At 34.3% G+C, this 27,448-nt stretch overlaps 2 protein-coding genes across 3 annotated transcripts; one reads left to right on the top strand and one right to left on the bottom strand.

Moving 5' to 3' along the window:
• Positions 1 to 5,659: 5,659 nt before the first annotated feature.
• On the bottom strand, positions 5,660 to 17,409 carry LOC133869564 (ankyrin repeat-containing protein NPR4-like). Of its 2 annotated transcripts, none has more exons than XM_062306598.1 (6): positions 17,130 to 17,409; positions 14,985 to 15,174; positions 10,255 to 10,752; positions 9,921 to 10,070; positions 6,595 to 7,019; positions 5,660 to 6,504 (listed from the first exon to the last, which is right to left on the bottom strand). In XM_062306598.1, the coding sequence occupies exons 2-6, from the start codon at positions 15,160 to 15,162 to the stop codon at positions 5,872 to 5,874; spliced, it is 1,884 nt and encodes a 627-aa protein (XP_062162582.1). In that variant the 5' UTR covers positions 15,163 to 15,174; positions 17,130 to 17,409; the 3' UTR covers positions 5,660 to 5,871. The 2 variants fall into 2 exon arrangements, with proteins under 2 accessions (XP_062162582.1, XP_062162584.1); XM_062306600.1 differs by having other exon boundaries at positions 6,595 to 6,740.
• A 2,443-nt stretch (positions 17,410 to 19,852) lies between these two features.
• Positions 19,853 to 21,389, top strand: LOC133869816 (heavy metal-associated isoprenylated plant protein 39-like). The gene is made up of 3 exons (XM_062306895.1): positions 19,853 to 20,168; positions 20,483 to 20,558; positions 20,791 to 21,389. The coding sequence occupies exons 1-3, from the start codon at positions 20,163 to 20,165 to the stop codon at positions 21,147 to 21,149; spliced, it is 441 nt and encodes a 146-aa protein (XP_062162879.1). The 5' UTR covers positions 19,853 to 20,162; the 3' UTR covers positions 21,150 to 21,389.
• The last annotated feature ends 6,059 nt before the right edge of the window (positions 21,390 to 27,448 follow it).

The raw sequence follows: 27,448 nt of genomic DNA, 5'->3' as shown, positions 1-27,448 counted from the left end.
AGGGGTCTAAATACACAATATTTTGCACTCATCAATAAACCATCTTAGTTTCACACCAATCTTTATCTACATAAAATTACACTACAATGAAAAGCATTTAAACTAAAAAGATGTTAAGTGATTTGTGTTCCCTAGCATGCCCTATAAAACCTCTCTAATAAGCATACATAAGACAAGAAAGTACTTTCGTTATGAAATAATGATAAGGCATTTCACGCATCAATCGTTCACCTAACATCTACTTGCGAAACGATTCGTGACCCTGGCATGCCCTATAAAATCACTATAATAAGCATTCATGAACTTATGTAAAAAAGCATCAATGCATAGCCATCGTTCCCTCAATCATAAAAAAATGCAACGTTTGATTTTATTTCAATCTAAAAAGAGTTTTCATAGACAAGATAAATTTTTCTTCATGAATAAATATAAACTTTAAGAACAATATATTCAGAAAAAACTTAAGAAAAACACAATCCAACCATGGCACTTACAAAGAATTACATCAAAACCTATAGAAAATTAGTTACTCATAACGAATTTGGAAATCTCTTATAGAAGAAGATAAAACCATTTCCTAGAGCACTTTGGGACTATGGGTCGTGCTTCAGCCTTCTTTCAAAATGAAAATAAAATAAAGCTAGAGCGGAAATTAACTAACAATAAATTAATAATCTACATATTTGGAAAATGAACTAAAAAGGATTAAAAATAAAATAAAAGAAAACTAAAGAACAAAAAGCTTCTTTGGAAAATAAAACTAAAGAGGTGCATCTATATATGGAAAAAGGAATTGCAAGTTGCTGGAAAATGAAATTGAAAATGTGCATCAAAGAAAACTAACTACATAAATAAAACTGAGCTAAAAGAAAAGTAAAAACTAAAATAAAAACTATCTGTGAAATAATAAATTAAAACTAAAAAGGAATGCTACTGCATCTGGAAAATAAAACCAAAAGATGCATCTCTCTCACTCTCTCGGCAACCTCATATATATGGAGGAGGAAGGTTTACAAAAAATATCAAAGGAAATAATTTTTCAGCTGCACAGCAATAAGGGAGACATCTTTTGATAACAGCAGGACAATTTTGCTTTGTTTTCCACCACACAGACAAAATGTCGACATCTGAAGTTCTAGAAGGTTCGGAGTCGATTGATCGACTTCTTTAGTCGATCGATCGACTACCACTTGGCAGTGATTAATCTTGATTTCTTTCGTCGATCTTCATCATTCCTTGATACATTTTAGGCCTAATTCTAATTATTTTGCTCTTGTTTTCAATTAGGACCTAAAATTAAGATAAACACTAAAACATCACAAAACATCATATTCATAACACAAACTAAGGTTAATAAATGTGAATTAAGGGCTTTGAATGCAAATATTCAACACTTATCAGATGCACTCTTTGGAACGGAGTGAAAACTTGTGAGAATTATAGAGACGTAGATTCGGGAAGCATGCACACCCAAAAATCTTTAGGGATGTGTAATCAGGTGTGCGGTTAAAAAGGGTTTGAAATGGAGATTTATTTTTCAGTACGGCAGTGGGCAGCCTATTGATGAGATAATAAGAGGTGAGACATGCCTCATCCCAAAAGGTTTTGGGAAGAGTACTTTCAGCTTGAAGGACTAAAGTAGCGTCAATGAGATAACGGTGTTTTCTTTCAGCACATCCTTGTTGTTGATGTGTGTGAGGACATGAGAGGCGGTGGATTATGCCAATAGATTGGAAATTAATGTATGGAGAAGGACCTCATACATCGGAATAAATCAAATCTAAAGGATTACATATGCGAGAAGTTGAAACTGAAAATGACAATTGATATCCTTTGGCCTGTGGACAGGTAGTGCAAGGAGACGCAACCTTATTGGGGATGACTGGAAGTTGAAACAGAGATAGGACTTTTTGGACTGTGCACAGAGCGGGATCACCTAAGCGCTTGTGCCAGTGATCGGTGGATGTGCAAAGGGCTTGATTATTGATGGACGAGGTGGATGAAGGATGGAGTTGGTAAAGCCCATCCTTAAGAGGGTTGTGATGAAGAGTTATCCCGGATGAACAGTCCTTAATCAAAAAATAAGTAGAGTGAAACTCAAAAAAGACATTATTATCACGAGCAAATTTATGAACGAGAGTAGGTTTTTGCAAATGAGAGGAACATGAAGGAGTTAAGTGAGAATATATTGACGACAAGTAAGAGTTAGAAGTGCAGAACCAATGTGAGTGATAGGCAAACCTATTCCATCGCCTACACAGATCTGGTCATGTCCTTGATAGTCCACGGTTGATAGGTTGAGGTGTTGGTGCTCATTAGTGACATGATGAGTCACCCCGGTATCGGGGTGCCATTTTCCTCAGCTGGCAAGGTAGGAGAGGAGTAGTAAGGCTGGGGATTCTGCTAATAGGCTTGCGGATTTTGCTGAGTAGAAGGAGTGGACAGATTCCAACCTTTGGTAGCACCGAGCAGTGGTGTGGCCAATTCTTCCACAAAATTGACATACAAGCCGGGTAGAAGGAGAAGCTTCATTGTTGAAATAGGAACCTCGACCACGGTAGCTATAAGATGCGCCTCGGCCACTAAAATAGCCTCTGCCACCAGATGAAGAGCCTTTGCCACCACGGTATCCTCTTCCTCTCAGCATGGTAGCACAAGTGGTGTAGCTGGCAAACGACTGGGCAAGATCCAGTACTAGAAGTTGCTGCTCAATCCGCATCTCATGATATAAGAGATGTCTATACAGCTCATCAAAGGATAAAAGGGTCCACCCAAGTTGTTACAAACGTAACAAATGGATCAAACTCTGTGCCAAGGCTATCCAGAAACAACCTCAAACTCATTGATATGCTATCCAGAAGCAGCCAAGGTGTCGTGCAAGATTTTGATCGTCTGGAAATACTCAGTGATGGAGTGATTTCCCTTTTGGACCGTGGCAAGTTGGAAGTAAATTTGCATGACACGAGTCTTAGCTTGAGATGAGAACATGGAAATCAAGGTTGTCCACAAGGTGCTGGCTGTAGCACTACCGACTGCATGAAACACATATGGTTCAGTGAGGGTTGAAATGAGAATGCTGAGGATCATTTGATCCCGTTGACACCGCGCAAGAAAATCAAGATTCATAATGGTAGCCGGAGCACCAGCAAACAGTGCTGGAATTCGAAATATGTTGGGCATGAGGTTGATAAGAACCATCTAGAAAGCAGTAAGCATCCTGCCCTTTGATGTAGGCAAGGATTTGAGTCCTCCAAGCCATGAAATTCCCTTTGGACAGCTTGATATGGAGGGAATGAGTCATGTTGGGGACGAGAAAAATGATTGAAGTAGGGTTGGTTGGGTGGGGCGGTGAAGCCATGTCAGAAATGGATGCGATGGAAGTAGTGGGAGAGGGCGGAGCAGTGGCTATGGTAGCAGCAAGTATGGAAGATTCAAAGTTAGACATATGGATCTAGACGTTGGTCTATATGCATCCCTGATACCATAGTAGAACACCCACATAAACTAAACCTATGCTGAATATTTTCCACCGTGCTCATCAAGGAGAGCGTGTATAGATATATATAGATGTACAAAAGTTTAGGGTAGCTACAACTCTATCTCTAGGTTTGAATACATTCCTATCTAACTACAACCGCATGCTGGACCTTATCATCACATCATGTGTTTACAAGGAGTTGCAATTCTAATATAACTCTAGGAACTCTAGGATCTATCTTTATCACTTGAGTTCCCGTTGTGTAGATTATCTCTAGGATCCCTAGACTCACTTGTAGAGTGTGAGTCTTTAGGGGATAAGTTAGATGTGTTAATATGCGAAGTCCTTTTCAAAATATAATTTACAAATAGATGGGACTATTTTGTAATGTTACTATGAAAATCTAACACTCTACAATATACAAACCAATTCAAATTAACATTGATTCTTAACTTTTGACTAAGCCCAAAAGCCGTGACAATATGATTGCAATTGTGCATTAATGCTTTTGAAATGGATTAGGAAATTGCAGACAATTAAAAGAATGTAAAGTTAAGGTTGAATCAAGATACGTAAAATGTTATTTTCAATTTGTCCTTTTTGTCTACAAATGAAAAACATGCACTATAATTAAATAATATAATCTAAAATTAAGTAGAATCAAGTTGTTTAAAATGTTTATTTTCTTTTTCTTTTTTTCTTTTGTCTAGATATATCTAAAATTTGACAATTGATGTAAATGTTAATTGTACTCGCAAGTGTACGAATCGTTTGCAATTAATGGATTGCAAGTGCGAGGTCGATCCCACAGGGAATTGTGTTTTTTTAAAACAAATTTACGACTAAATTAATTAAATCTTAACGTATTTCAAAAAAAAAAAGTTTGATTTTGGTGAATAAGAGAAAACATAAATAAAACAAAAGAAAAATGTACTAAGGTTTTGAAATCCACATCTACCAAATCATAACAACATACTCCATGTTCATAAATATTAATCCGAAGTTTTCACAATTAAAATCTTAGGTATGTTTTACTATACTTCAAATATTTAATCAAAATCATCACATGTATCCATTCTTTACACAAATCACAAAAGAAATCCAATATAAATCAAATCATCAAGTGTATTCGTAAATCACAACAAGATATTTGATTTAAATCAAAACATCAATTGTATCCGTAGAATAAATTACAAAGGATATCCAATTGTTTTATAAATAAAAACCAAACAATCAATTATGTGAAATTATCTCAAATAATCAAATGTATCATTGAATTACAAAAGATATCCAAGAATCATTCCATACATTGAAAATAAGTAAAACATTGAAAACATTAAACCAAATAAATCAGATCATAAAAACTTACATGAAAATATTGTTGTTCTTCATTGATGAGGCTTCATCCTCAACCTTAGTTGAGAAATTAGCTACACATTATTATGAAAAATAAAACCTAATCTAAAGAAAAACTAAACTAAAAGAAGAAAAATATATTTGGCCTCTAACTTCTCCTCCCTTCCTTTCTCTTGAGGCTTAGTAGTCTATTTATAGGGAGCAAATAAACCCTAGAAGCCCTAGAAATCCTAGAAAAATCGCATTTCAATTTCCTATCAAATTTGGAAGCAATTCTAACACAAATCGGAATAAGATTTGTCCAGATTTGCGTTTTTATATTGCAGGACATTTTTGGCATAGCATACGTTCGAATTAGGAAAATTTTATTTCACAATAATTTATATTATTTTGAGTTAGATTTCCAACGTCACTGATTTCACCTTAATATGATACTCGAGCTGAAAGTTATTATCAAAATACTATGACATGTGTAGAATCTGAAATTTAATCCAATCCGATTTCGACTCCAATTAGAGAAATTCCAAGTTAATCATTTCATTGATTTGGTTAAACATAAATACATCATTTAGGTCTTCTCAAAGTGTGCTTTCTTCCAAACTTTGCATTTTTCACCTTAAAGCTGTCATTTTTCTTTAGCAACCTACCAAACACTAAAAATACAAATCTAACACAAAATATTAGATTAAGATATAGCTAAACAATTAACTAATATAAATTAAAGGGGTTTAAATATTCAATATTTGGCACTCATCAACAATCTTAAATGCCCTAAAGAGGAAAAAAAATGTAAATATGCAACAACAAAAAAATGTAAAGAGAAAGTTAGTGTATAAGGGTATCACTTATGGGTGAAAATGAGGTCAAAAGAGAGGTATATTACATCACATGACAAATAAAAGTCCTCATTAAATGGTCCATTTACTACAATCAAGCCAATTGCTCACTCTTTCCTTGGCCTTCCTTGTTCAAATCCCTTGATTGCCTCCGACAATTCTTTCTACAGACCAATTGTTAGAGTGGACATATTCCACTTTCTAACAAAACATACGGTTACGGGACCGAAAAAGAATTCTAGACAAGTATGTTGAGCTGATTATATCGATCCAAAGTTCATAATGTAGCAGAATATAAGAGCAAATTGGAACACCAGCTAAAGTAATTATAATAGTCGGAACCTTTGTCTTTTTGCGTTGATAGACCAAAAAGCAAGTTGCACCAAACGCAACAACCATGCCTACTATGGAGATGAAGAGCGCAGTTAGTCCGAACATTAACCTTCTAGGTAATGAACTAACAAAATCCCTTTCTGTGTAACGAGATGTGAGAATTGACAAGAAAATCAATATTGAAGTTGAAGAGGATAACAATGCTATTGAATCTGATATGAAGAATACCAAAAACCAATTATGTTTCAAAAAGATAGGAGTTCCCTCTTCTTGATGCTTACCCTCTTCTTGTTGATTACCACCTGGTACAGTGAAGATTGCAGCGAAAACCACAGTGGCAATCAGCGTCGCAACAAGCATGCAATGCATTGCCGTGCCTCTCATCCACTTTTCACCCTCTTTATGTAACTTTTCATGTGTTTTTGTAAATAAATCCTTAGGTGTTTTTCCTCTGTAATTCTTCACCTTCAAGAATGCAAGGGGTACAATCTTTTCAACCTCCTACAATAACCGATATGTAAATTGAACAATAAAATTGTGACCAATATATATGGAATTAGAATAAAGGAAGCTACAATAATATCAACACACCTTAAACCATAATAGCTCCCGTTGCATATGAAGGGTTGCACCTGATACAATATTTAGTCTATCCACATCAACCAATTTTCCAGCCAAGTGCAGCATGTTGTTGCTCTTTATGTCACAATTTGTTGCAATCATATCCTTAAAAACGCCTATCTCGTGTATTAGGTTGAATATACTCTCTTGCCGATATCGAATAGAAATGTGAAATATATTTCGCTTCTTTTTATCAACCATCCATATGAGGTCAGGATTAGACTCTAGAAGTATAGTTATAAATTCAACATTCCCCAACTTTGCAGCAAGAAAAATTGTAGAGGAATATTTCTGAAACTGCTCCGATGGCAACTTTTGAACATTTTCCCAAATTTCTTTAACTAGTTGATGGGCTAAGGTCCGCATCAACGCTTTGTGATAGACCCCTTTAAAACCTAGGATTAGGAAAAGAATCTATTAAAAATAAATTGAAAATTTTATTTATTCTGTATACATTATTTTAACAATATCCATCAATGAACTGACTTTTTTTTTTCCCTCTAATAAATCAATGAACAAACTTGATTGTTATAGTGGGCTAGACAAGTGCTTTTGTAACTAATAATAATTTTTGCCTCTTTCCTCCCCATCTTACATTTTGAGAATGCCATGCATGTTGATTTAGATTTGATGTTGATTTCTTACACCAGATTATTTCTTGGGATCGACATATTGTTTTTTTTTTTTTTTTTTTAATCCTGATAGAGATCTATAGGCTTTGTAATGAATTCTATATATTTTGACATGAATAGTGATTTATTTTTACCGTTGGCCCTTGATATTGGATTTTAATTTGAAAATCTATTAATTAACTATTATATCACAAGAGCTAAGAGTCCCATTTCATAATCAAATATCAAAACACAATGAGATCATTGGATTCAAGTTAGGAGTCTTTTGGGATTAGATCTCCTACTAAATTAAGTGAAAATGATGTGTTATTCCTACATTACATTACCCTACATCAAGACATATTGGGTGTGGGACCTATGTATATGATCTTTTACTACCTCAAGATACAACTCATAACCACCTTGTACATGTGGCAAGGTGGTCCCCTAACTAGCATTAGGTTTTTTTTTTTTTTTTTTTCTTCTAAAAATGGCAAAGATGGTGAAGAGTTGTCTTAGGGTGACAATAGATCATATCTCAAAGAAATGCTAGCTTGTACCGAGGAAAAAGAATATTGCTACCTGCAAATGCAATGCTATTGGTGCCCGTAAAGGAAATGGGTACAAGTTCTACAATAGTTTGAAACATATCAAGTAAACGGCTTATCTCATTAGATCTTATTAGAATGAGATATGATGCGTTTACAACTTCTGTACAACTCAAATAACTTTTTTTTAAGATCAACCATTGGATATATAGGATTCACATATAAGAAAACAAATCCAATAATTAGTTTAAAAAAACATTGTTAGAGTTATACAAGAATTATGTCAAGAGTTGTACAACAATTATTTCTCTATCAAAATACTTAAGTAGACACCATCTAAAGACTAAACGTTTGATGAGATCAAGTAAAGACTACTTCCATCATCCCAAAGTGATTTTGAGTATCGAATAAACTGGTAGTCTAATTTTGATTAATGCAATAAAAAACAAGTACTATATATATATACACGAGTAATGTTTGGAACTATCTTTTATCTTTTTCAAGTTAATTAATGTGATTTTAAAATCACCAATAGATGCAATGATGATTTTAATAAAAAGATGGTTCCTGTCATATATATATATATATATATATATATATATATATATATATACACACGAGAAAAGTTAAAAATTACATTTTTATTCCACAATTATCTCACAATGCTGACAAATATCTTTTTTCATTTTAACAATGATTTGTTGAAAATGTCATGTCAGTATTGTGGGATAAAAATGTGGTTTCTAGCATTATTCTTTATATATATGTATATAAGTGAGTAATATTAGAAACCATCTTTTTATCCTCTCCAAGTTTATGTAACTTTTAAAATCGAGAATGATTGTCGTATAACTCTTGACATTACCTTTTTTTTTTCTAAGCTAACAATTTGATTTATTTTTCTACATGTGCGTCCTACATATCCAATGATTGATTTTTAAAAAAAGTTGTTCGATTTGTGCAAGAGTTGTACGAAGTTGTAAACGTATCATATTTCTTTAAAATCACCATTGAATCAAATACAATAGTGATACATCCTAAATCCAATGGTAATTTAAAAGTCACATCAATTTTAGAAAGATAAAAAGATAATTCCTAGCCTTACTCGTAGAGATATGATACATTGTCAACCCAAGACACAACTTCTGATCACCTTTGCCCACGTGACAACTTTTATTTTTTTTCTTTAAAAAAAAAAAAAAAAAAAAAAACCCTAAAACTAACTAGGGGACCATATTATCACATGGGTTAGGCGATCAGAAGTTGTGTATTGGGGTGGCAAAAGATCATATCTTTTACCCTTATGGGTAATGATTTGTTTACATCACATTGGTGTACATCAACTCTACACTAAGACACATAGGCCTTGTTTGGTTTGCAAAATGACTATTCCATTAGGAAAATGAATAGTCATTCCTAGGAATAGAAGGTAGCGGAATGGAATGGCTATTCCTAATCTTTAGTTTGGTAAGAATACATATATTTTAATTGGAATTCAATCAAAATTACTAAAAAAAACCCCCACATTTTTTTTTAAAACAAAAAAAATTGAAAAGAAAATCAAATTATTAAAAAAAAAAAAAAAAAAAAAAAAACCCATGGGTGGCCTGGCCACCCCTAAAAGCGCAGGGGGTGGTCGCACCACCCCCGGAACGCCTCGGGGGTCCACCGCGAGGCATTTCAGGGGTGGCGCGACCACCCCCGGCTCCATATACTAGCTGGCCGGCCACCCATTGGGGTGGCCAGCCAGCCAGTTAAGGGTTTGGTTTTTGGGTTTTTATTTTAAATAAAATATAAAATAAATGGTTTTTTCTGGAAAAATATTGCATTTATCTCAAAGAATAGTTATTCCTCTTCGTAAAGGAATAGACCCCTACCAAACAAAAGAATAACTATTCCATAGGAATAGGCATTCCATTTCAGTGGTCTATTCTGCTAACCAAACGAGGTCATAGGGTGTGAAACTCCATGCATGTGGGTTCCACACTCAAAGTGTCTTGGTGTAAACTTGATATAAACTAAAGTGATGTAGAAATAACACATCCCTATTCGTATATATAGAGAGAGACTGAGCGAGAGAAAGAAAGATATATTTGAGTATAAAAGGAAAGAGAGTTTGGATTGGAGAGAAACTAACATGGGCGTATGCATCTTTTCCAGGCTGACATTTGACTTCTACTACCAATTGCAAAAGCTTTCCTTGCTAACTCTTTCAATGCTATACGCCCATTTTCATCCTCTGCTTTTGCTAATGTTGGATCCTTTGACAGAATTTCCTTTGCTATATCTGTTCACCAAAACAACACAATAATTTGATGATCAGTGTCGATATTAAGAGGTATTGGTAACTTTATCCAACTTGTGTAACTGCCTAAAACTCATTCTCAAAGTTAGAATTTCATTCGGTAACCTTATGAAATTTCAATGCATTAATTGTCTAAAACGCACATTCAGTGACATGTAGGACATACCATATGAATCGCAGAAAATAAGATACAAAAAGAGCTTAATGCGCTCTTCAGGAGTCAACTCTTCAAAATCTGTCACACGGTATAGATACAACACCATGTCTTTATGTCTGTGCATAGCTGCTGTGAGGAGTGGTAGATGTTCTTCTTTATTTCGAATCCCTGGCAGATTTTTGTTCTTTTCCACCATCTTCTTCGCAATTTTCACATTTCCTGACAGAGCAGTAATGAGAAGGGCTGTATCTCCGTTGGCGTTTTCGAATTCTAACTCTTTTGCCTCCATACAGTTCAAGAGTTGTTTTACAAAATCTGTCTGTTTTGCTGCAACTGCAACTTGAAGAACATTCATTTTCTGCTGTGTTATGGGAAGGTACCATATAGCGGCATTTGGATATTTCTTATATATGTTGTTAGCACTTCGCCAATCACCTTTTCGTGCAGCCAAATAGAGAGAATCTCTTATCTTGTCATTAGTAGAGACTTGATCACATGTTTGTTCCCCTGAAATTTTTCCAACTAGCAAAGGTATTACAACAGTATTTCCGTGATAACTAAGTCAATTATAATTTATTGCGTAAATTTTGAGGTTTGACTTTGTAAAATAGAGGTAAAAAATTTGAATAAAATATGATTTTTTTTCTTGAAGCAAAAACTAATAGAATTTGTTTTTGAAAAAATGAGTTGCCAAACGTAAGAAATCCGAGGAATTAAATATATTTTATGAAGTATTTGGAAGTTGGAAAGGAACGGAACAAATAAAAGGGGTACACATTCAGAACACTTTTCCCTATATTCTATGTTAAAATATTTTTATATTCTCCCGTTTTTATTTTTCTTGTAAGAATATTTTCACTTTCCTTTGTTATTTTAGGGTTTGTTTGTCCATCCCTCATAATATCTCTATAATACAAGCAAAATGTAGCCCATCACTGTTTGTCAGTTTCCGCTCTCTCTTCTCGTATATAATTCGAATTATATATTTTTACATTGTATCAGAGTCATTTTTTTGTGGCCTTCTTCCAATCGTCTACATACTACCACGCACCTCCGCTTGCGTTATCCGTATCTTCTCAATCTCAACCTCTCAGACCAAGTTCTAAAAATCTAAAACCATAATCAAGTCTATTAAAGTACCATCCATATGTGGAAGACCTGTCACCACCGGCAAAATCTCAATGCGTCATCATTGTACCTCTTTTCAAGGACCGTAATCAAGTTGAGCCGAACTTGGCATGTTCGGACTCGGCTCGTTAAATTTGTATATGAACAAGCCATACATTCTTCCTCAGCTCATTTATTTCTCAATGGGTTCAAGCTTAGCTTAAACTCGATAAGATTGATCAAATAAACGAGCACGAGCTCGTTTAATGTGTTTTTAGCACCAAAACAAAGAGCAAGACAACAAGAGAGTGAAATAACAAAAACAAAATACATTCAAACCCGACAAAGAATGGATCCTTTGACAAAAATGAGTTTTTCCTCTTTTTTCGAGAACCCAATCAAAGAGCAAGAATGCAAGAGAGTAAAATAAAAGGAAAAATCATTCAAAATTGTGAATAAATGAGAAAAATGAAGTGTTTTTCTTTTTTCTTTTTCGATTTTCTCAATACACAAATGACAAAACTTAGAGCAAAGTGATAGTGAGAAAGACCGAAAGAGTAACAAAAAGATGTAGAGATAAGGGAAAGGCTATGAAGATGAATGAAAAAGAGAGATTCACCAAAACAAAAAAAAAATTGCAATGCCACTAGGATTTTTGGAGAAAGAATTCAAAACTCAAATTTCTTTTTGCAAGAGACTGAAGAGAGTAACCGAGGGACTTAGACAAAGTACCAAAATAAAATATATACAATAAGAGGATGGCTTGCGCGAGTGAACCCATAAAAGTGGCTTTCATCATCTTCGAGATTTGACAGCCAAATCTTTAGAGTGTACTGTGTACAGAGAAAGAATAGTGAGGCTGAGAAAGAGCATGAAAATTGCAAAGAGTGAGAGGCAGAGATCAAATCACATTCAATGTGAGTGATTGAGAGTAATAGTGTGTATGGGTATCGAATATTTCGAATATGAATAATATTCAGAATCTGATCACGGATTTTAAGACAATGAAAATGTATTTGGATGTTGAATGTAATTTAGATTCTTTTGAATATGTGTTTGGGTGTTGAATTTGGAAGATTGGAAAAAAGTGTTTTATAATAGTATAAAGTGATTGGAAATGATTGGATTGTATGAAAAGTTGTCTATAATGATTGGTATGGTAAAAAATAATTAAAAAAAATATATGATGGGTTTATTCAAACTATTCAAACTTTATTCAAGTGACCCATGAGTTTTATTCAACTTGGATCTGGGTATGGGTTTTCGAATATTGAATATCACTACGAACCAAACGCACCATAACTCTCCTACTGTTGAGAATTCTCTAGAGACTAGAAGGCAGGAAGACTTAAACCATTTAAACGTTGGATCTTTACCCATTCGATCTAAGCCATACGATCAAAATGAGTCGAGTAGTTGAGACGTGAGGGCATTAACGCTCCCACGCAAGAATTGTCTATAACTAAAAGACGGGTAGTGATTGGGACACTTATCGGCTTTCTCCTCCTTATGAATAAATAAATCTTTTTTATTAAAAAAAACATAAAATAATAAAAAAAATTAGTTTTGAAATAAAATGAGTTTATTTATTAAAAAATGAGAGAAAGTCGGTCAAGTGTCTCTCCAATCACTATCCCTAAAAGACAAAATCTATAAGACTATAAGGTAGTAGTCAAGCCTTACAAAATTACGTGAAAATCAATGAATATAATTAATAATCCATATAGTAGCCGAGGCTTTTAGACTTCATATATTATATAATATTTATATTTATATTTATAAGACAAAGTTGAGACAAACCATATTAATATATATATATATATATATATATATATATGAACAAGCCTACTAAGCCGAGTCAAGCTTTTCGAAGCATTGTTCACAAGCCGAACTGAATTTTGGCATGTTTAGCTCGTTTAATAAACAAGCTTAAAAATATGTTTAAGCTCTATTCATTTAATAAATGAAACGATTTCGAGTCGAGCTTATTCGAATTAAACTCAGCTTGTTTACTACTAGCTTTGTTCGCTTACAAAAACTATCAATGGTTTGTTAGCCCTAAATCGATGGATCTATGCAGTTTCTTCCCATTTCGATACTCTACGCCTCCATGCGCTGCCTGAGTCCACTGTCGCTTCTCCAACGCGCTCCACGCATCAACAACATCTACCACGCACCGGCACACCCTTGTGCATCATACTTACATGCCCACGTGCTGGACCTCCTTCAACATAGTTAGATGCACTTGCACGTGGCTTGACGAGTCAACTCGATCCGCCAAGTTGCCAACTCAACCTGTTTTCAACCCGGTTCGTTGTCAAAGTGGTTCAACCCTGTGCAGCAGGTTTTCAATTGGTACAACCCGGTTTCAAAGCATTATCAGCCAGTTCATCTCAATTGTAGAGTGTTACTATCCAATTCAACCAGGTTCAAGCCATTTTCATTTTGGTTTGACCTGGTTCATGCTTTTTTCAGCGCGATTTAACCTTTGTAAACCATTTTTTGCCATTTTTCGATTGCCATTGTCGAGCAAGACCAATCCATGGGTTTTGGGCCAGATCGTCCCATTCAACCAACCCAATGTATTCAACTTGATCCATGGGTTTTCGGACAGATCAATCCATTTAATCGGTCCACGAGTTTCGGGCCAAACCAACCCACGGGTTTCAAGCGAGATCGACCCATTCAACCAGCCCACAGTATTCAACTCGGTCAGCGGGTTTCGGGTCAGACTAATCCATTCAACCAGTCCACAAGTCTCGGGTCAGATTGGCCCTTTAAACCAACCCACTTATCCACGAACCAACAACCGTCAACCTCCTTAGGCCCAGCAACCAGCCGCCTCTCATCATTGTTGCCGCTCCTCAAGCTATCGCCTCCAACTTCCCTTTAGCGACCTACTCTGGCATGCTCCTCTGGCCATTAATGGTAGTCGCTGTCACTAGGGGTGTACAAGTGAACGGTTATTAACCGTTTAATATTTGCTAACCATTAAATCCTGCTAACCGTATAACCACTTTTGTAGGCAGTTGAAAATAACCACTAACTGCCCTGCCCTAGGTGCTTAGCGGTTTTAGGCGGAGGCGGATAATAACTATTAACCGCCTACCCTTATATATTAATATATAAAAAAAAGACGTGACTTTGGTGCATTTGATATAGGATTTTCGTTTTGAGTTTAGTGAAATTGATCTTTATTCATAAAAAAATAAAAAATAATAATAATATTCTTGAGCTTTGTAACATTTTGAAGTCTCCTAATTATTTAAGAAGCCCAAAACCATTTAAAATAGGCCATAAAAAGAAGTTTAAGGAAGGACCAAAACACCAAACTAAGCCCAAAATGTCAATTTCTTAAAAGTGATTATGCGGTGCGATTATGAGTTTCAATAACCGCTAATCGACGGTTATTTTAAACTGCTAACCGCCTAAGATAGCGTCATTGCGGTTACAGTAAAAATGTAGCCCATAAGTATCTCTCCGCTTTTCACTTCTATTTTCACTTTCGTTGGGTATTTTCTCTTTTAAATCTCTTCTGTTTTATAATTCCCAATTTCCCATCATATATTTTTACATCCTAAAAACTTATTTTGTGATGTGACTGCATGGGGACAAGAAAAGAGAGAACTCACTCCCATCCGTTTGAGTTTCATTTGCACGATGCTCGCTTGGGCTTGCCTCCGGCTCCTCTACTACATCTATCTTCACGGGTTCTTCTTGGGATGTCCTACCATTTAAGCTGCTTGTTGCTTGTTCAGAAGAAGTCACCTTCGCCTTTGGTCTTGTTTTACAAACAGCAGGCCCATCCATTTTTCTTTTTCTCTGGTTTCGTAAGAAATAAAAATCAAATAGAAAATTAATTCATTCATTCTTTCAAAACAATTATAACGTTACGTATATCTAGATCAAAATAATTATGAGGAGTACCCCAAAAAAAAAAATGAAAAATACTATACCTACATTTCCTTTACATTTTTTTTTTTTTTTACAACTTTCAGCATGTGATTTTGGGTGTTAAATTTCTTTTAGTTGCTGATGTGACTCCATTCATGTACTGACACATGTCAACAAATTATAAAAGAATTATAAGTCCAGCATTACTCTAAAAAACATATGTATTACAGTACTGTCAACATGAACAAATTCTCTATTTTGATATAATTTGAGTTTATGGATAATAATGATTTATAAGGATAATTGTATTGAATAGTATAATACTTCAGTCCTATATTAAGGAAATGTATAATACACATTGAGTGGATAGAATATAAAGAAGCCCATAAGTCTTACATTGATTTTTTATTAGGTAAGATTGAGTTTGATTAATCTTTTTGGAGTGATAGTACATATATAATTAGCGTTTTTCATATGTTGTTACGAATTGTATCAAAGTAACGTAGTAATTAGGTCATATAGTTCTGAAGCATTGCGTGAGATGTCTCTGACGATGCCACGAATTTAAATGGAAGAGATTGTAACACCATAGATCCATACTGAGAAGTAGAGGTATACAAACAAGGCAATTACAATTGCTTTTAAACCGTTAACCGCATAACCACTTTTGAAAGCGATTATAATTGCCTAAGCAAATACGGTTAACGGTTATAGGGTTTGCGAAAAACAGTTAATAACTGCTAACCGTTTTCCTATATATATATATTAAGTAAAAAAAAAAGTGGGGGAGGATGGTGTTGTTTTGTATTTTAAATACTCAAACGACACGGTTTGGTCATAAAAGAAGATGTTTAATAAACATCTAAAGTTTCTAGGTTTTCATACTTAAGTTTCATTTCTCCTTAAAAAATTATTAAAGTCTTGTACCAAAAGCCAAAAGGTCCAACATCAGTTCAAAACCCAAATTTAAAAGCAGTTTTAAAACCGCTAATTATAAACACAATAACCGATATCTGACTGTTATAAAAATAATCGTCTTCGTCTAGGCGGTTAGCGGTTTTGGCCAATAAACGCCGATTATAACCTTTTATACATCCTTACTGAGAAGGTATGTAATAAAAAAGCTAGACTGTATAAACGATATTATGAAATTTGATCAAATTGTAATTTGGCTAATCATTTTAGAGTGCGAACGCAAAAAGCTTTTTTGAAATTGTTACATATACACAAATCTCACACCTAAAGCTCCCTGTTATATAAATTATAGAGATATTTTTAACAACAAATCATGATTTACGAGTCAATTTTAGCAAGAGAGTCACTAGCAACAAATTTATTGATCCTTTTCTTTATTTCTTTTTTGGTTTTTGATACAATTTTATTCTGCCCAATTTGTAAAATAGTAAGGAAGAACCACCATGAGAAAATTAAGTACAAGATTATGATTTATGGATTGGAAAAGAAAAAAACAAAAACAAAAACAAAAAGGAAGGATGCTTGGTTGGTGTTAAAAAAATGAAAGAATATAGTGCTACAAAAGGAAAAAAAAAAAAAAAAAAATTAATAATGGCAAGGAGAAAGAGAAAAATTCTAAAGTCATGATGATAACAACAAATATACATGGTGAAGATTTTTATTTTTATTTTTTATTTTTTTTATGAATTAAAACTTTATAAAACAACCAAAACAGTATACAACCCTCCGGTGAAAACTAGAATACTTCCAACAAGGAAACTCAAGAACTGCTACCAACAACGTACAGCAGAAGTTAACAAACTAACCACACTACACTCTGCAGCATACAACTACGTACTGCAATTCACTCCAATACTGATACAACTACAACTGCATCAAATACTTAATTACAGCAGTAGAGAACATACCTTGCTATTCGAATTCTAGCCGTTACAGAATGAGCTTCAGTACTCCGAATTAAGAAACGGTAATTAAGGTTTTTTGATACTCAACCTTGCAGGGAGTTCTGGCCAAAAAGTCGAGTAGATTTGTAAGATCAGATTCATCAATTGCCCGCTACCGTTTACCACATTATTGGCCGAGAGAAAATGTATCTACGTACACTCTTCGATCTCCACGTGATGGATTCAGTTCAGCTTTACTTTTTTAAAGTTGCTTTCTTCCGATAACGTAACTTCCCTAGTCAATTGTAAAGAGAATCAAAAGGACCAATTGGAAATTAACAAGATGAGATATGATATTTATATAATTCTTATATAATAATTGCATAATAATATTAATGTGTAAAATGTTTTTAATTTTTTTTTTTTAAAAAAATGAAACATAGTGCATCACTTATCTCTTTCTTCCGTATCAACATTGCGTATAATTATTATATAAAAGTTGTGCAAATAACATATTTCTTAACATATAAGTCTACAAATCACCCCTAATCTCACGTTACAGGAGAGTTCATCTACCTGTAGGACAAGGTCCACGTGACACCTTATAATCAAATATTTTGCCTATCCTAATTTACATAAATAATGCTATATATTTAATTTTCATTACTTTACTATTTAATTATGATAATTTTGTAAAAAAAAAAAAAAAAAAACTCTCCATAACAATTTTATAGTTATTGTGCTAAAGTTTAAAGTCATAAGATGGATTTTACCCTATGTCTCTTAAAAGGCACATAACAGTTAAGCAACAATTGTACGTGCACGGTGCACCGACCACCGATCACTCCTCATTTTGTAATATCTATCAAACTTTTTTTCTTTTTTGAAGAAAATATATATCTATCAAACTATTTCCATTCGATGGCCCACGTTCTAATGAGGTGTGAGCTGTCTCTCACTGTCTCGATGCTGGTGAGCTGCCCCTGTGCGGCTGTGCCCACTCCAATTTGTCGTTTAGGTGTGAGCTGTCCGTAACCATGATAAGGACCGAACATTAGATGGTACGGACTGTTCTTGCATTAAGTGGTTGTTTGTTGGGTTGGTAATTCGGGTTCACGGGTCGGATTCGTGTCAATTCGACTGACCCGATTATATAAACGGGTCTGACACGAATCTGACCCGATTATTATTATGTGTCAATAATGTTCATGTTTACAATATAAAATTTATTCACTTTTCTATACAAATTATTTTTATTTTAAATTACATTTATCACTTTTTATTATTACACTTTTACAGGCTCTTATTCTGTTGCTTACCCCTGTTTAATAAACCTCTCCCCCTCCACTCCCCTCTCATTTTTCCTCACCTCTAAGCAACGGAATAAGAGCCGGTAAAAGTGTTAAAAAGATGGATAAAATTGTCTCAATATTGAATATTATTTAAATTTAAAATTGAGACAATTTTTTCCCCTCTTTCAACGTACTTGAAGTTTTCTTTTTAAAAAAAAAAAAAAATTATTATAGCCTTTAAAATTATTATTTGATTTGTAATAAATCACTATTAAATCTTAATTATAGTAATTTTAAAAGTCACATCATTCTTAAATGGACTCCTTAAAACAGGAGATATGCATTTATTTTGAAAAAATATTTTCTTGTATTTTTCCATCCTCCCATAAATTAATCATTGAATTTGTAAGACCCACATGTGAATTATGTGTAGATTATACCAATTTAATGGTTAATTTTCAAAATGAAAGATTGGAAGAAGAACCCAAATACACTAAATAATAGATCTTTTTATTTTGATCTTAATGATTCATTTTCTCTTATGGTCTTTCTTCAATCATACAACTCTCATTTTCTCTTATGGTCTTTCTTCAATCATACAACTCTTTATAATTACTATTCAATAGCTTAGATGAATGATAATTTTAAAAAGCGATAAAAATAAAAATAAAAATAAATGCATATGTAATATTGACCTAGCAAGTCTTTCTTTTTACACTTATCCCGATCTTTGAATATCTTCGATAAACTCTTCATTTCAAAATTTTCACTAAATTTTGATGAATATTTTTAAAAAATTCATTTCAGTAAATTTTTTATAATATATCTATTTTGTCTCTAGATAGAATTTTACCCCAAATTTAGCACATAAATTCTACCAACTGTCCATTTTTTTTTTTTTTAATTTTTATCAATTTTTTAGAATTTTCATCACACCTTTCACTTCACTTTTCCAGTTTTTCCTATTTTTGACCTTGACTTTGGAAAATGGCTGGTTTGTTAACTCATTTCTTTATTTTCTTGTTTTTTTTTTTAACCCAAAAATTAAAATATTAACAAATAATTTTCTTCATAAAATATTCACAAATAATATCACATCAAAATATTATTTCCTCCAAACCCAAAAAAAAAAAAAAGTTGCCTAAAATAGTTCAAAGTGGCGTGAAGATCGAAGAAACAGCTGGCCACGTTTAGTAATTCCCTCCCCTTCTCCTCTCCTTCCCTTTGTGAGAATTTTTTTGTTGTGTGAAAATAGAAAGTGATTGATGTGATATAAAGTAGAAAGAATTTATATGAAAAAGTGAAAAAAAAAAAAATTTATATTGTAGTGAATTTTTTTATTTAAATAATAATAAAAAATTATTGATGTGATATAAAAAATGAAAAGAAAAAGAATGTTTTGAATTTGATATTTTTTGGAAAAGGTAAAAGTAAGGGGAGGGAAGGGAAGGGGAAGGAGAAGGAAAAGGAAAAGGAGTTAGTAAACGGGGCCAGCAAAAGAGAAAACGTGTGGACCGTGGAGTCGTGATGAACATCTGCTCATACGTGAAGATTTAGGGCTCAGGGGAAGCAGACGAAGGAACCATCCAGAACCGTTTGAGGAACCAATCGTGGCTGAGACGAAAACCGTTCAGGATCCATTCAGATCTGAAGCCCCTCATCTTTCAGTCCCCGCGTCTGTCACCATCAACGCCAAGATAACGTGGTGTGCGGCGTGTGAAGTTCTGAAGCACCACGTGAAGATCTGAAGGCCCTCCATCAGGAAATGAAGGTACAAATTTTGTATGTATATTTTAATTTTTATCAGCTGTTAGATGTTGTTAATGAAAGATTTTCATGGGAAGGATGATGAGGGCGAATAAGATTTATGAAGATGATGATGCGGCGAGTTGTTGAAGCTCGGATCTTTTCGAGCTTGATCACCTCGCAGTAATGGGGAACAATAGGTGATGGATCTGGTGACAAAACTTGGGTTGCCAAATCATGTGATGGGTCTGGTGGCCTTTTTTTTTTGAAAAAAAAAATAATAATAATTTATTTCCTGATATATAAATCTTAATGGATTTTTGTCGTCTTTTATGACAGAAACTGATATTGAAGGTGCACTTGCAAGATGAAAGATTGAAGCAAAAGGCCATGAAGTCTGTCTCTGGTCTTCCAGGTTATTCTAACCCTTTGGTAGTCTCTGCTATTATGCTTCATGAAAATACGTTATCATGTCGTTTGGGCTCAAAAGTTGAAGAAATATCTGTCTCAATAATGAAAGCTGATTAGTCGAACTAGTATATTTGATTTTATTTCTTGAATTTTCCTTGATTTACAGAAAGAGATGCCAGATCTTAAAGCTTGAAAAGCTGACTAATTTGGCTGGTTCTGTTATGTAATTTTTGTAGGTGTGGAATCAATCAGCATGAACATGAAGGACCAGAAATTGGACGTGATCGGGGACGTCAATCCGGTTGATGTAGTCAAAAAGTTGAAGAAACTCTGCAGCACGGAAATATTATCTGTTGAACCAGCAAAAGAGGAGAAGAAGACGGAGAAAGAAGAGCCAAAGAAGGACAAGGAGGAGAAAGAACCTGAGAAAGAAAAGCCAAAGAAGGATGAGAAAAGGGGTGATGTGGATGAGCTTATGAAGGCCTACCAAGCCTACAATCCTTACATGAACAACAAACATGGGTTTGTCAGTTGCACAGAGGGGAATCCGAATTCTTTTGCAGATGAGAATCCGAATTCTTGTGTAATTTGCTGATACTTAGATCTTACAAAGAGATATATTATGACCCAAGATTACTCTGTTGGATACGAACGCCTGTGTAATTGCCTGGTTTTTTTGTTACCGGTGTTCAAGAAGACATCCCTGAGAGAGGTTTTATGTACAGTTAGTGATATCATAGTTGATCTTATTAATATTTTATGTTGTTGTTTGGAATGTTACATATGTTTTGGTGACTGGTTTTTACATCAACGGAAGACACTTGGTTTTCTTGAATTTTATTTTGTTTTTTTATTTTTATTCAAAGATACCTTCCAATATATTAAAAAGAGACCAAACGGTCCAATTACAATGATTCCCTAATAAACTAAGAAGCTCAGGGCATAAAGTTTTCTATGCTAAAGTCAAATTCAGTTCATTACAAATCACAGCTTCTGCAAAAGAATTTAGACAAAAGAAAATATCAAGAATAAGTCTCTCCTCGATCTAGGAGTAGGAGAGGGCATATCTGAGCTATAAACTAGCTTTTATAAACCAAGTTTTGATCTTAAAAAAAGAACAGACCGCAAATAAGACTACTACAATAGACAAAGAAAGAAACAATAAATACAGTTCACTGGCTGGCTTAACGCATGGAATGGGCCATACTTTCAAACCGTCTGAAACTACCAGGCAGTAGCACGGCTTGATGAACACGTCGTAGTTAACCCAGATTGTCGGAACACGTCTTGGTTAAAATTCGGCTTGTGGTGCCAATCTAAAACAGGACCGACGAAAAATGATACTTACACATCACTATCACAACAACTGCACTCACACAAGATACATTGGGGTGGGTAAATATCATTTCCCCCTCCAAGAGCGCCTTCACTTCCGCACCCGAAACTGTCGAACTGTTACTGGTGCAGAAATCCCAGACCACTCGTCCACGTACACCAATGTAGATCGTCCACCAGCGCCCACTTCCGATAGGACCGTGATTCTGTGAACATAGTTGTCTCCAAACCATGGAGAATGAACAACAGATCCAAAAGATGGCTAGTCCACCCATCAAACCGGTGAATCCATGAAGCAAAACACAAGGCCTGAAAAAGGCAAAGATTTTCTGCCTTTACACCCCCAACAAAACAAAACATAAAAACGATATCTTCATCCCAGAACAGGACGAGATAAAAGCCACTGATGCTTATCTAAAAACCTAAAACTAAGACTAGAACACTTCCTCCTCAACACGCAAAGCTCCACCCTTACGCTCTGCAGCGGGGAGAGAGTTTTTTTTGTACCGATAATACTCTTGAATTAGTTACTGACAAAAGCTCCCACCCCCCACCTCCCAAATTCCCAATAATGCAATGGACAAGACTAGAGTACGTATCTGCTAACCCTTTTGTTCCTTAATCAATGTGAACTGAAAAATTTAGTAGTGATACATCATTCAAATTAGAATTTTCCCTATGGACGTGTAATTATATATGACTATTTACTTGTTATCTATACCTATTTTACATCACAATTAACTCTAATTTCTTCTAATCCTCCAGACATACCAGGGTGCCTCGGGCTTTCACTTATTTTCGCTCTTGCAATTATTTCCATCTTTTGTTTGTTTGGTTTAAGGATTTTAGAACATGTGATTTTAGAAAAAAATAAAATAAAAGTAGCAATTTCATAATGCAATCAATGAACAAGTAATGTTTAAAAATACAATTAAACGATTGGTAAAATCTGTAAAAGAGTGTCATTTGTGTTAACTGGGTATTTAAAATCATACATTTTTAAATACATGCTCCTTTCACTGAAAAACATGGATTTTTTTTTTTCACATTTTCAAACTGACTTTTTTTTTGTTTAAAAAAAAAAAAAAAAAGGCACTCCCAAATTGTATTTACAATTTTGTTTATAAATCCACTTTTAGCTTACGAAATGGTGTGACCAAACACACAAACCACTTGAGGGCATTTATTATGATCTGTTTGGGTTTGCGATTTTAAAATGTGCAATTTGAAAAAGTAATTTTTAAAAATGCAGTTAAGCATTTGGCAAAATCGCATATTAGCTTTTAAAATTTTACGTTTTCGAAAAAGCACTATCTTACTTGCGATTTGAAAAAGTAGATTTTCTGCGTTTTCAAATTGCGATTTTTAAAAACGTAGCTTCCAAACGATTTATATTTAATTATTTAGTTTAAAATCGCACTTATTGCGTACAAAATCGAAATTTCAAACACACCCTTAGTATTGTATATCATCGCTCATAACCAATTAGCCTTGCCAGGCAGCTTTGTTTGATGACATATTTTCCTTCTTCCTTCTGTTTTTTATTTTCAAAATAAAACTTTTAACAACCAATTGGGATTTTTTTTTTATTTAAAAAAAAAAAGTAAAAAATCCATCTTAATTCTTTATTTTATCTAGTATTATGGGCTTCTTCCACTAGGGCCTTAGGCGACTGCTGGAAGAGCTGCCCTGAAGTGGAATAAAAAAGCATACAAAATATAAAGCCCATTTCTGCAGTCACCTCTTCAACATGCTATAACATATCGGCAAGTTGTAAAGCAGTTGAAGGTTTAGCATTACTTAACCTATTGAGACTGACTAATCCTATTTAAGTATATAGCTATATGAATTAGTTATTGTTTTTGTTTTTTATTTTTGCAAGTGCTAATCTAATTGTCGCTTTCTCTGCTACATCATCAAGTTATATAACAATCATATAACAGTCTACTAAATAACATTTCTCTTTGAGATCTAAGTAAAAGAAAAGTAAATTAAAACGGAATAATAAATAAAATAGAGACAAAAAATATATGTGGGTCGGTCTATAACTTACGTTCACAGAATAAAGTCTAAAAGGTCACATTTTTCTATTATTTCTTGATGAAATTACAATACAAAATATTCATATTTATAGGAGAATTGATTAAAAAAAAAAAAGAAGAAGTAAAAATAATAATAATAAATGAACAAGACTTTAGAGACAGCTAGTTAGCTAGCTATCCTAACTTTCAAATGCTACATTTAATTCCTTTGCACAAAGTCTTTCGAAATTATCAGAGCATTTATGACCTCTCTACTTCTTATGAATCTTCCGAGGAACAGGACCCACATCACTTAAGGAATAACATTTGACTAACCATTTTATAGTCTATGTTAGAGATTGATGCGAGATATATCTACCGACAATGGCTCGATGCTTCTTCTTTTTTTCTCTTCTAAAATTGAGTTTACAAAATTTTATTCGACCCAGTGTATTATTATATTAACATGTGCTCAACATAATAAAGTATATAATAATCACATATAAAGTGGTGATAATTTCTCATTTTCCACTTTTTTTGTTATTTACAAGATGAATTTTTAGGTCTGGAATGTCAAATTGTGGTAAAGGTCTTTAGACGGAACCTGGACATTAAAGTTGATGAAGCCTATAGAAAGCGTAAGAATCCAACCAGTGTGGCAGCAACAATAACAGATGTTGTAATCTGGATTTAAGAATTGTCTCTAGATATATGTTAATTTTCAAATAATAATTTTTAGATGCAGCTTTTCGAACACGTTTTCAACTAAAAAGGTAAAATTGTATCCTTATCAAATATATATATTTTTAGAATAATTTTCAGAAAATTGTAACCAAAAAGGCCCTCATTTCCTCCACCATTCTTCTTCTTTAAGCAACCTGCACCAACTTGATTAAACAAAAATACTTTATACAGAAGAGAAACACAATGGATGGCAGATTCTTAGAAAAAGAAAGAAAGAGAAAAGGAAACTTTCTTACTCTCCTCGAGCTAGATTCTTCAAAAAAGAAACAGTAAAGAAAATCCAAAACTAAGGAATGAAGTAAAACAAATATACAGACAATGTATACACAAAACTATCACGTGGGTCCTGCACATAGGAAGGCTTTGCCTTGAGGGTAAGGACTGTCCACAGCAGGAGGATCAGTAATACTACTGCAAAAGTGATATCGTGACGTGAGAGCAATTTCATACGGTGAAAAGTTGGAAGGCAAGTCATACTTTTCCCCTTCAATGGATTACCTATGGGTTAAGTATGTTATAGTACTCTGAACTATTCCATCTCTAGGTTGACTTGCCCTAATGGGATGCCAAAGGCGGTGCTTTTGAATTGCCAACAATTCGGATAGCAACTACCGAATAAATAAGTCTCATAAAAACTCTCTCACAATTATTAATCAAATTGCTAACAATCAATCCAGTAGAATTGCTGGAAATTTCAATCCGAGCAGTTGTGCATCACATCCATGGACTACACTCCAATTTTCCAAGAAGCATGGACCAAAGTGGCCAACCCAACAGATAGGAAAAGTCCAAGTTGAACACTTACCAAAACAAAAGTCCAAGATGCACACAACCAAAACTGGAGCAGCCAGCAGCGTAGACGGCAACTTGTCAGGTTTTGACTGGACCCACTGCAACAGTGACTACAATAAAATAAAGAAAAACGATGAACAAGATTGTAAATGCTTCAAGACTTTGTTGCCGGCCAAGTTCTGACGACCAGAATCCCCCGTACATACATATTTCATGATGGTAGATGAGCTCCTGTCTAGCTGTGCCATAAAGAAAAAAAAATTAGACAGAGGGAGAGTATAATCTTTTGGCCATACAGAATCAAGTCCAGCAACTTTTCATTTTATTTTATTTTTAATATTTCCCCTTGAATCTTCTCTTCTCCAACACTGCTTTTGTGGGTTAGCTGAGGTACTCAACTAAAAATCAAGGAAGAGATCAAGTAGATTAGACTAAGTAAGTACTGTCTGGATATCATCATTAGCAACACTCATATCTTCCAGTACTAAATTGCCACTCTAGATATGCTCAACTACCACCATGAGTCTGATCGTTGGGTTTCCAGCGAGCAGTCTCCAATTATTTTTCAAGTAAATGGCCTACTTGTACATCCACTTCGACTATCCATTCAGTCTAATCCAATAAATATGTGGCTAATTTAAGGCATGCCCCACCACACCTTCAATTTCCAAAACTCTCAATTACAAAATGATTGTGCTGCTGGTGGAATTTCCCCAACAATTAGTCTTAAATGGGTGTTTAACGCAACAATTTTTTCTTTAAGAAAGGTGAGAAGAAGCAAAAAACAATGTGCTAAACTAGTGCATCTCAGGGTGCTCCAATCGATTCACAGAAAAGGATAGGAGAATGGCATTAAATCTTGCTTCCAATTGAAAACACAGATGCAACATCACCATAGAGATATGGCGCTGACATGCTTGACTGACAGAATCTAAGAGCATGAAACTTATTGGCTTTGCCATATCCAGCTTTCTGTGGTTAGCTATTATCTAAAAGAAAAAACTTTAGCCCAACCTCCATCACTTACAGAGACAACCACTAGTAAAAGTTTCCGCTATTTAGTATATTCTTCCTCTCCTCAGAATCTATGTAAAGTAATTCTTTTCAGATTACAAAAGTAAGATGCCTTATTCTCATGATTTTAGAACCACAACATTAATCAGAAAGGCCACATTTTGACTCTTGAAACCTGTAGATGCTTCTAGTTCACATGTGACTTCAAACGCAGAGAATCTGCATTCTGACTTTACCAAAGGTAGTCATTGGAGTGGGCACCCAGTATCATCTCCGTAGTCGTAAATTCTCTGCAGAAGATATTGGCTAAGGAAGAGCAAATAGTGACACAATTCCAAAGATAAATCAAAGCCAGTCCAGCACAAGATGCATTTCAGGCAGGCGTAAATCCAAAATTTTAATCAGAAGCAACAGTAACCCAAGAATAGCATGGAATTCACTGTCATCAGTAGTTACCACAGTACCATTTATCATCTCAGTCAAAATCCATACCTCTAAATTCTAGACAGCTCCAATTATGAAGTTAACAAAAAAAAAAAAGGATAAAGCACACTTTTCAGTTTTGAGTTGTGTAATTTATGGATGTGCACCCTCATTGCGAGATATTCTAGATAAGGTAACACACGGGATACATCCAACAATTTGCTGAGTTTCTTATACTTAATTGCTGCAATAAAATTTTTTACGAGAATAAGTAAAAGGCATGCGATTCTTCCATACATAGGCACAACATAAAAGCCACCAAACAAGTTTAGAAGGTTCGGCAAGAATCAACTTGAATCTTGTTGCATCAGCCCATTACAGGATTCCAAATCACTGTTCCTTTCTTTTCTCAAGCCTGTTTGATGTATAAATTAGACAAACAATATGAAAAACGCCCTGAAGTGCTTTTATCTGAGAGCAACGGCATTGGTTTGAAATTCTGTTAACATTTACTAATCTGTTTTGCTAAATCATTGGACAATACATATATCGAACTCAGGCCAAC

Source organism: Alnus glutinosa, chromosome 5 (genome assembly GCF_958979055.1).
Source record: "Alnus glutinosa chromosome 5, dhAlnGlut1.1, whole genome shotgun sequence".
NCBI lineage: Eukaryota > Viridiplantae > Streptophyta > Magnoliopsida > Fagales > Betulaceae > Alnus > Alnus glutinosa.
This window is presented reverse-complemented; position numbering and strand designations above follow the sequence as displayed.

What these genes read in the sequence shown, in the direction of transcription:
- LOC133869564 (XM_062306598.1), bottom strand. Translation starts at nt 15,162, where the DNA reads ATGGATGGGCCTGCTGTTTGTAAAACAAGACCAAAGGCGAAGGTGACT. An exon ending in TGAAACTCAAACGGATGGGA is followed by an intron (nt 10,753 to 14,984) that starts GTGAGTTCTCTC and finishes GAAAAATTTCAG; the next exon opens with GGGAACAAACATGTGATCAA. An exon ending in GAAAAGATGCATACGCCCAT is followed by an intron (nt 7,020 to 9,920) that starts GTTAGTTTCTCT and finishes TCCTAATCCTAG; the next exon opens with GTTTTAAAGGGGTCTATCAC.
- LOC133869816 (XM_062306895.1), top strand. An exon ending in GTCTGTCTCTGGTCTTCCAG is followed by an intron (nt 20,559 to 20,790) that starts GTTATTCTAACC and finishes TAATTTTTGTAG; the next exon opens with GTGTGGAATCAATCAGCATG.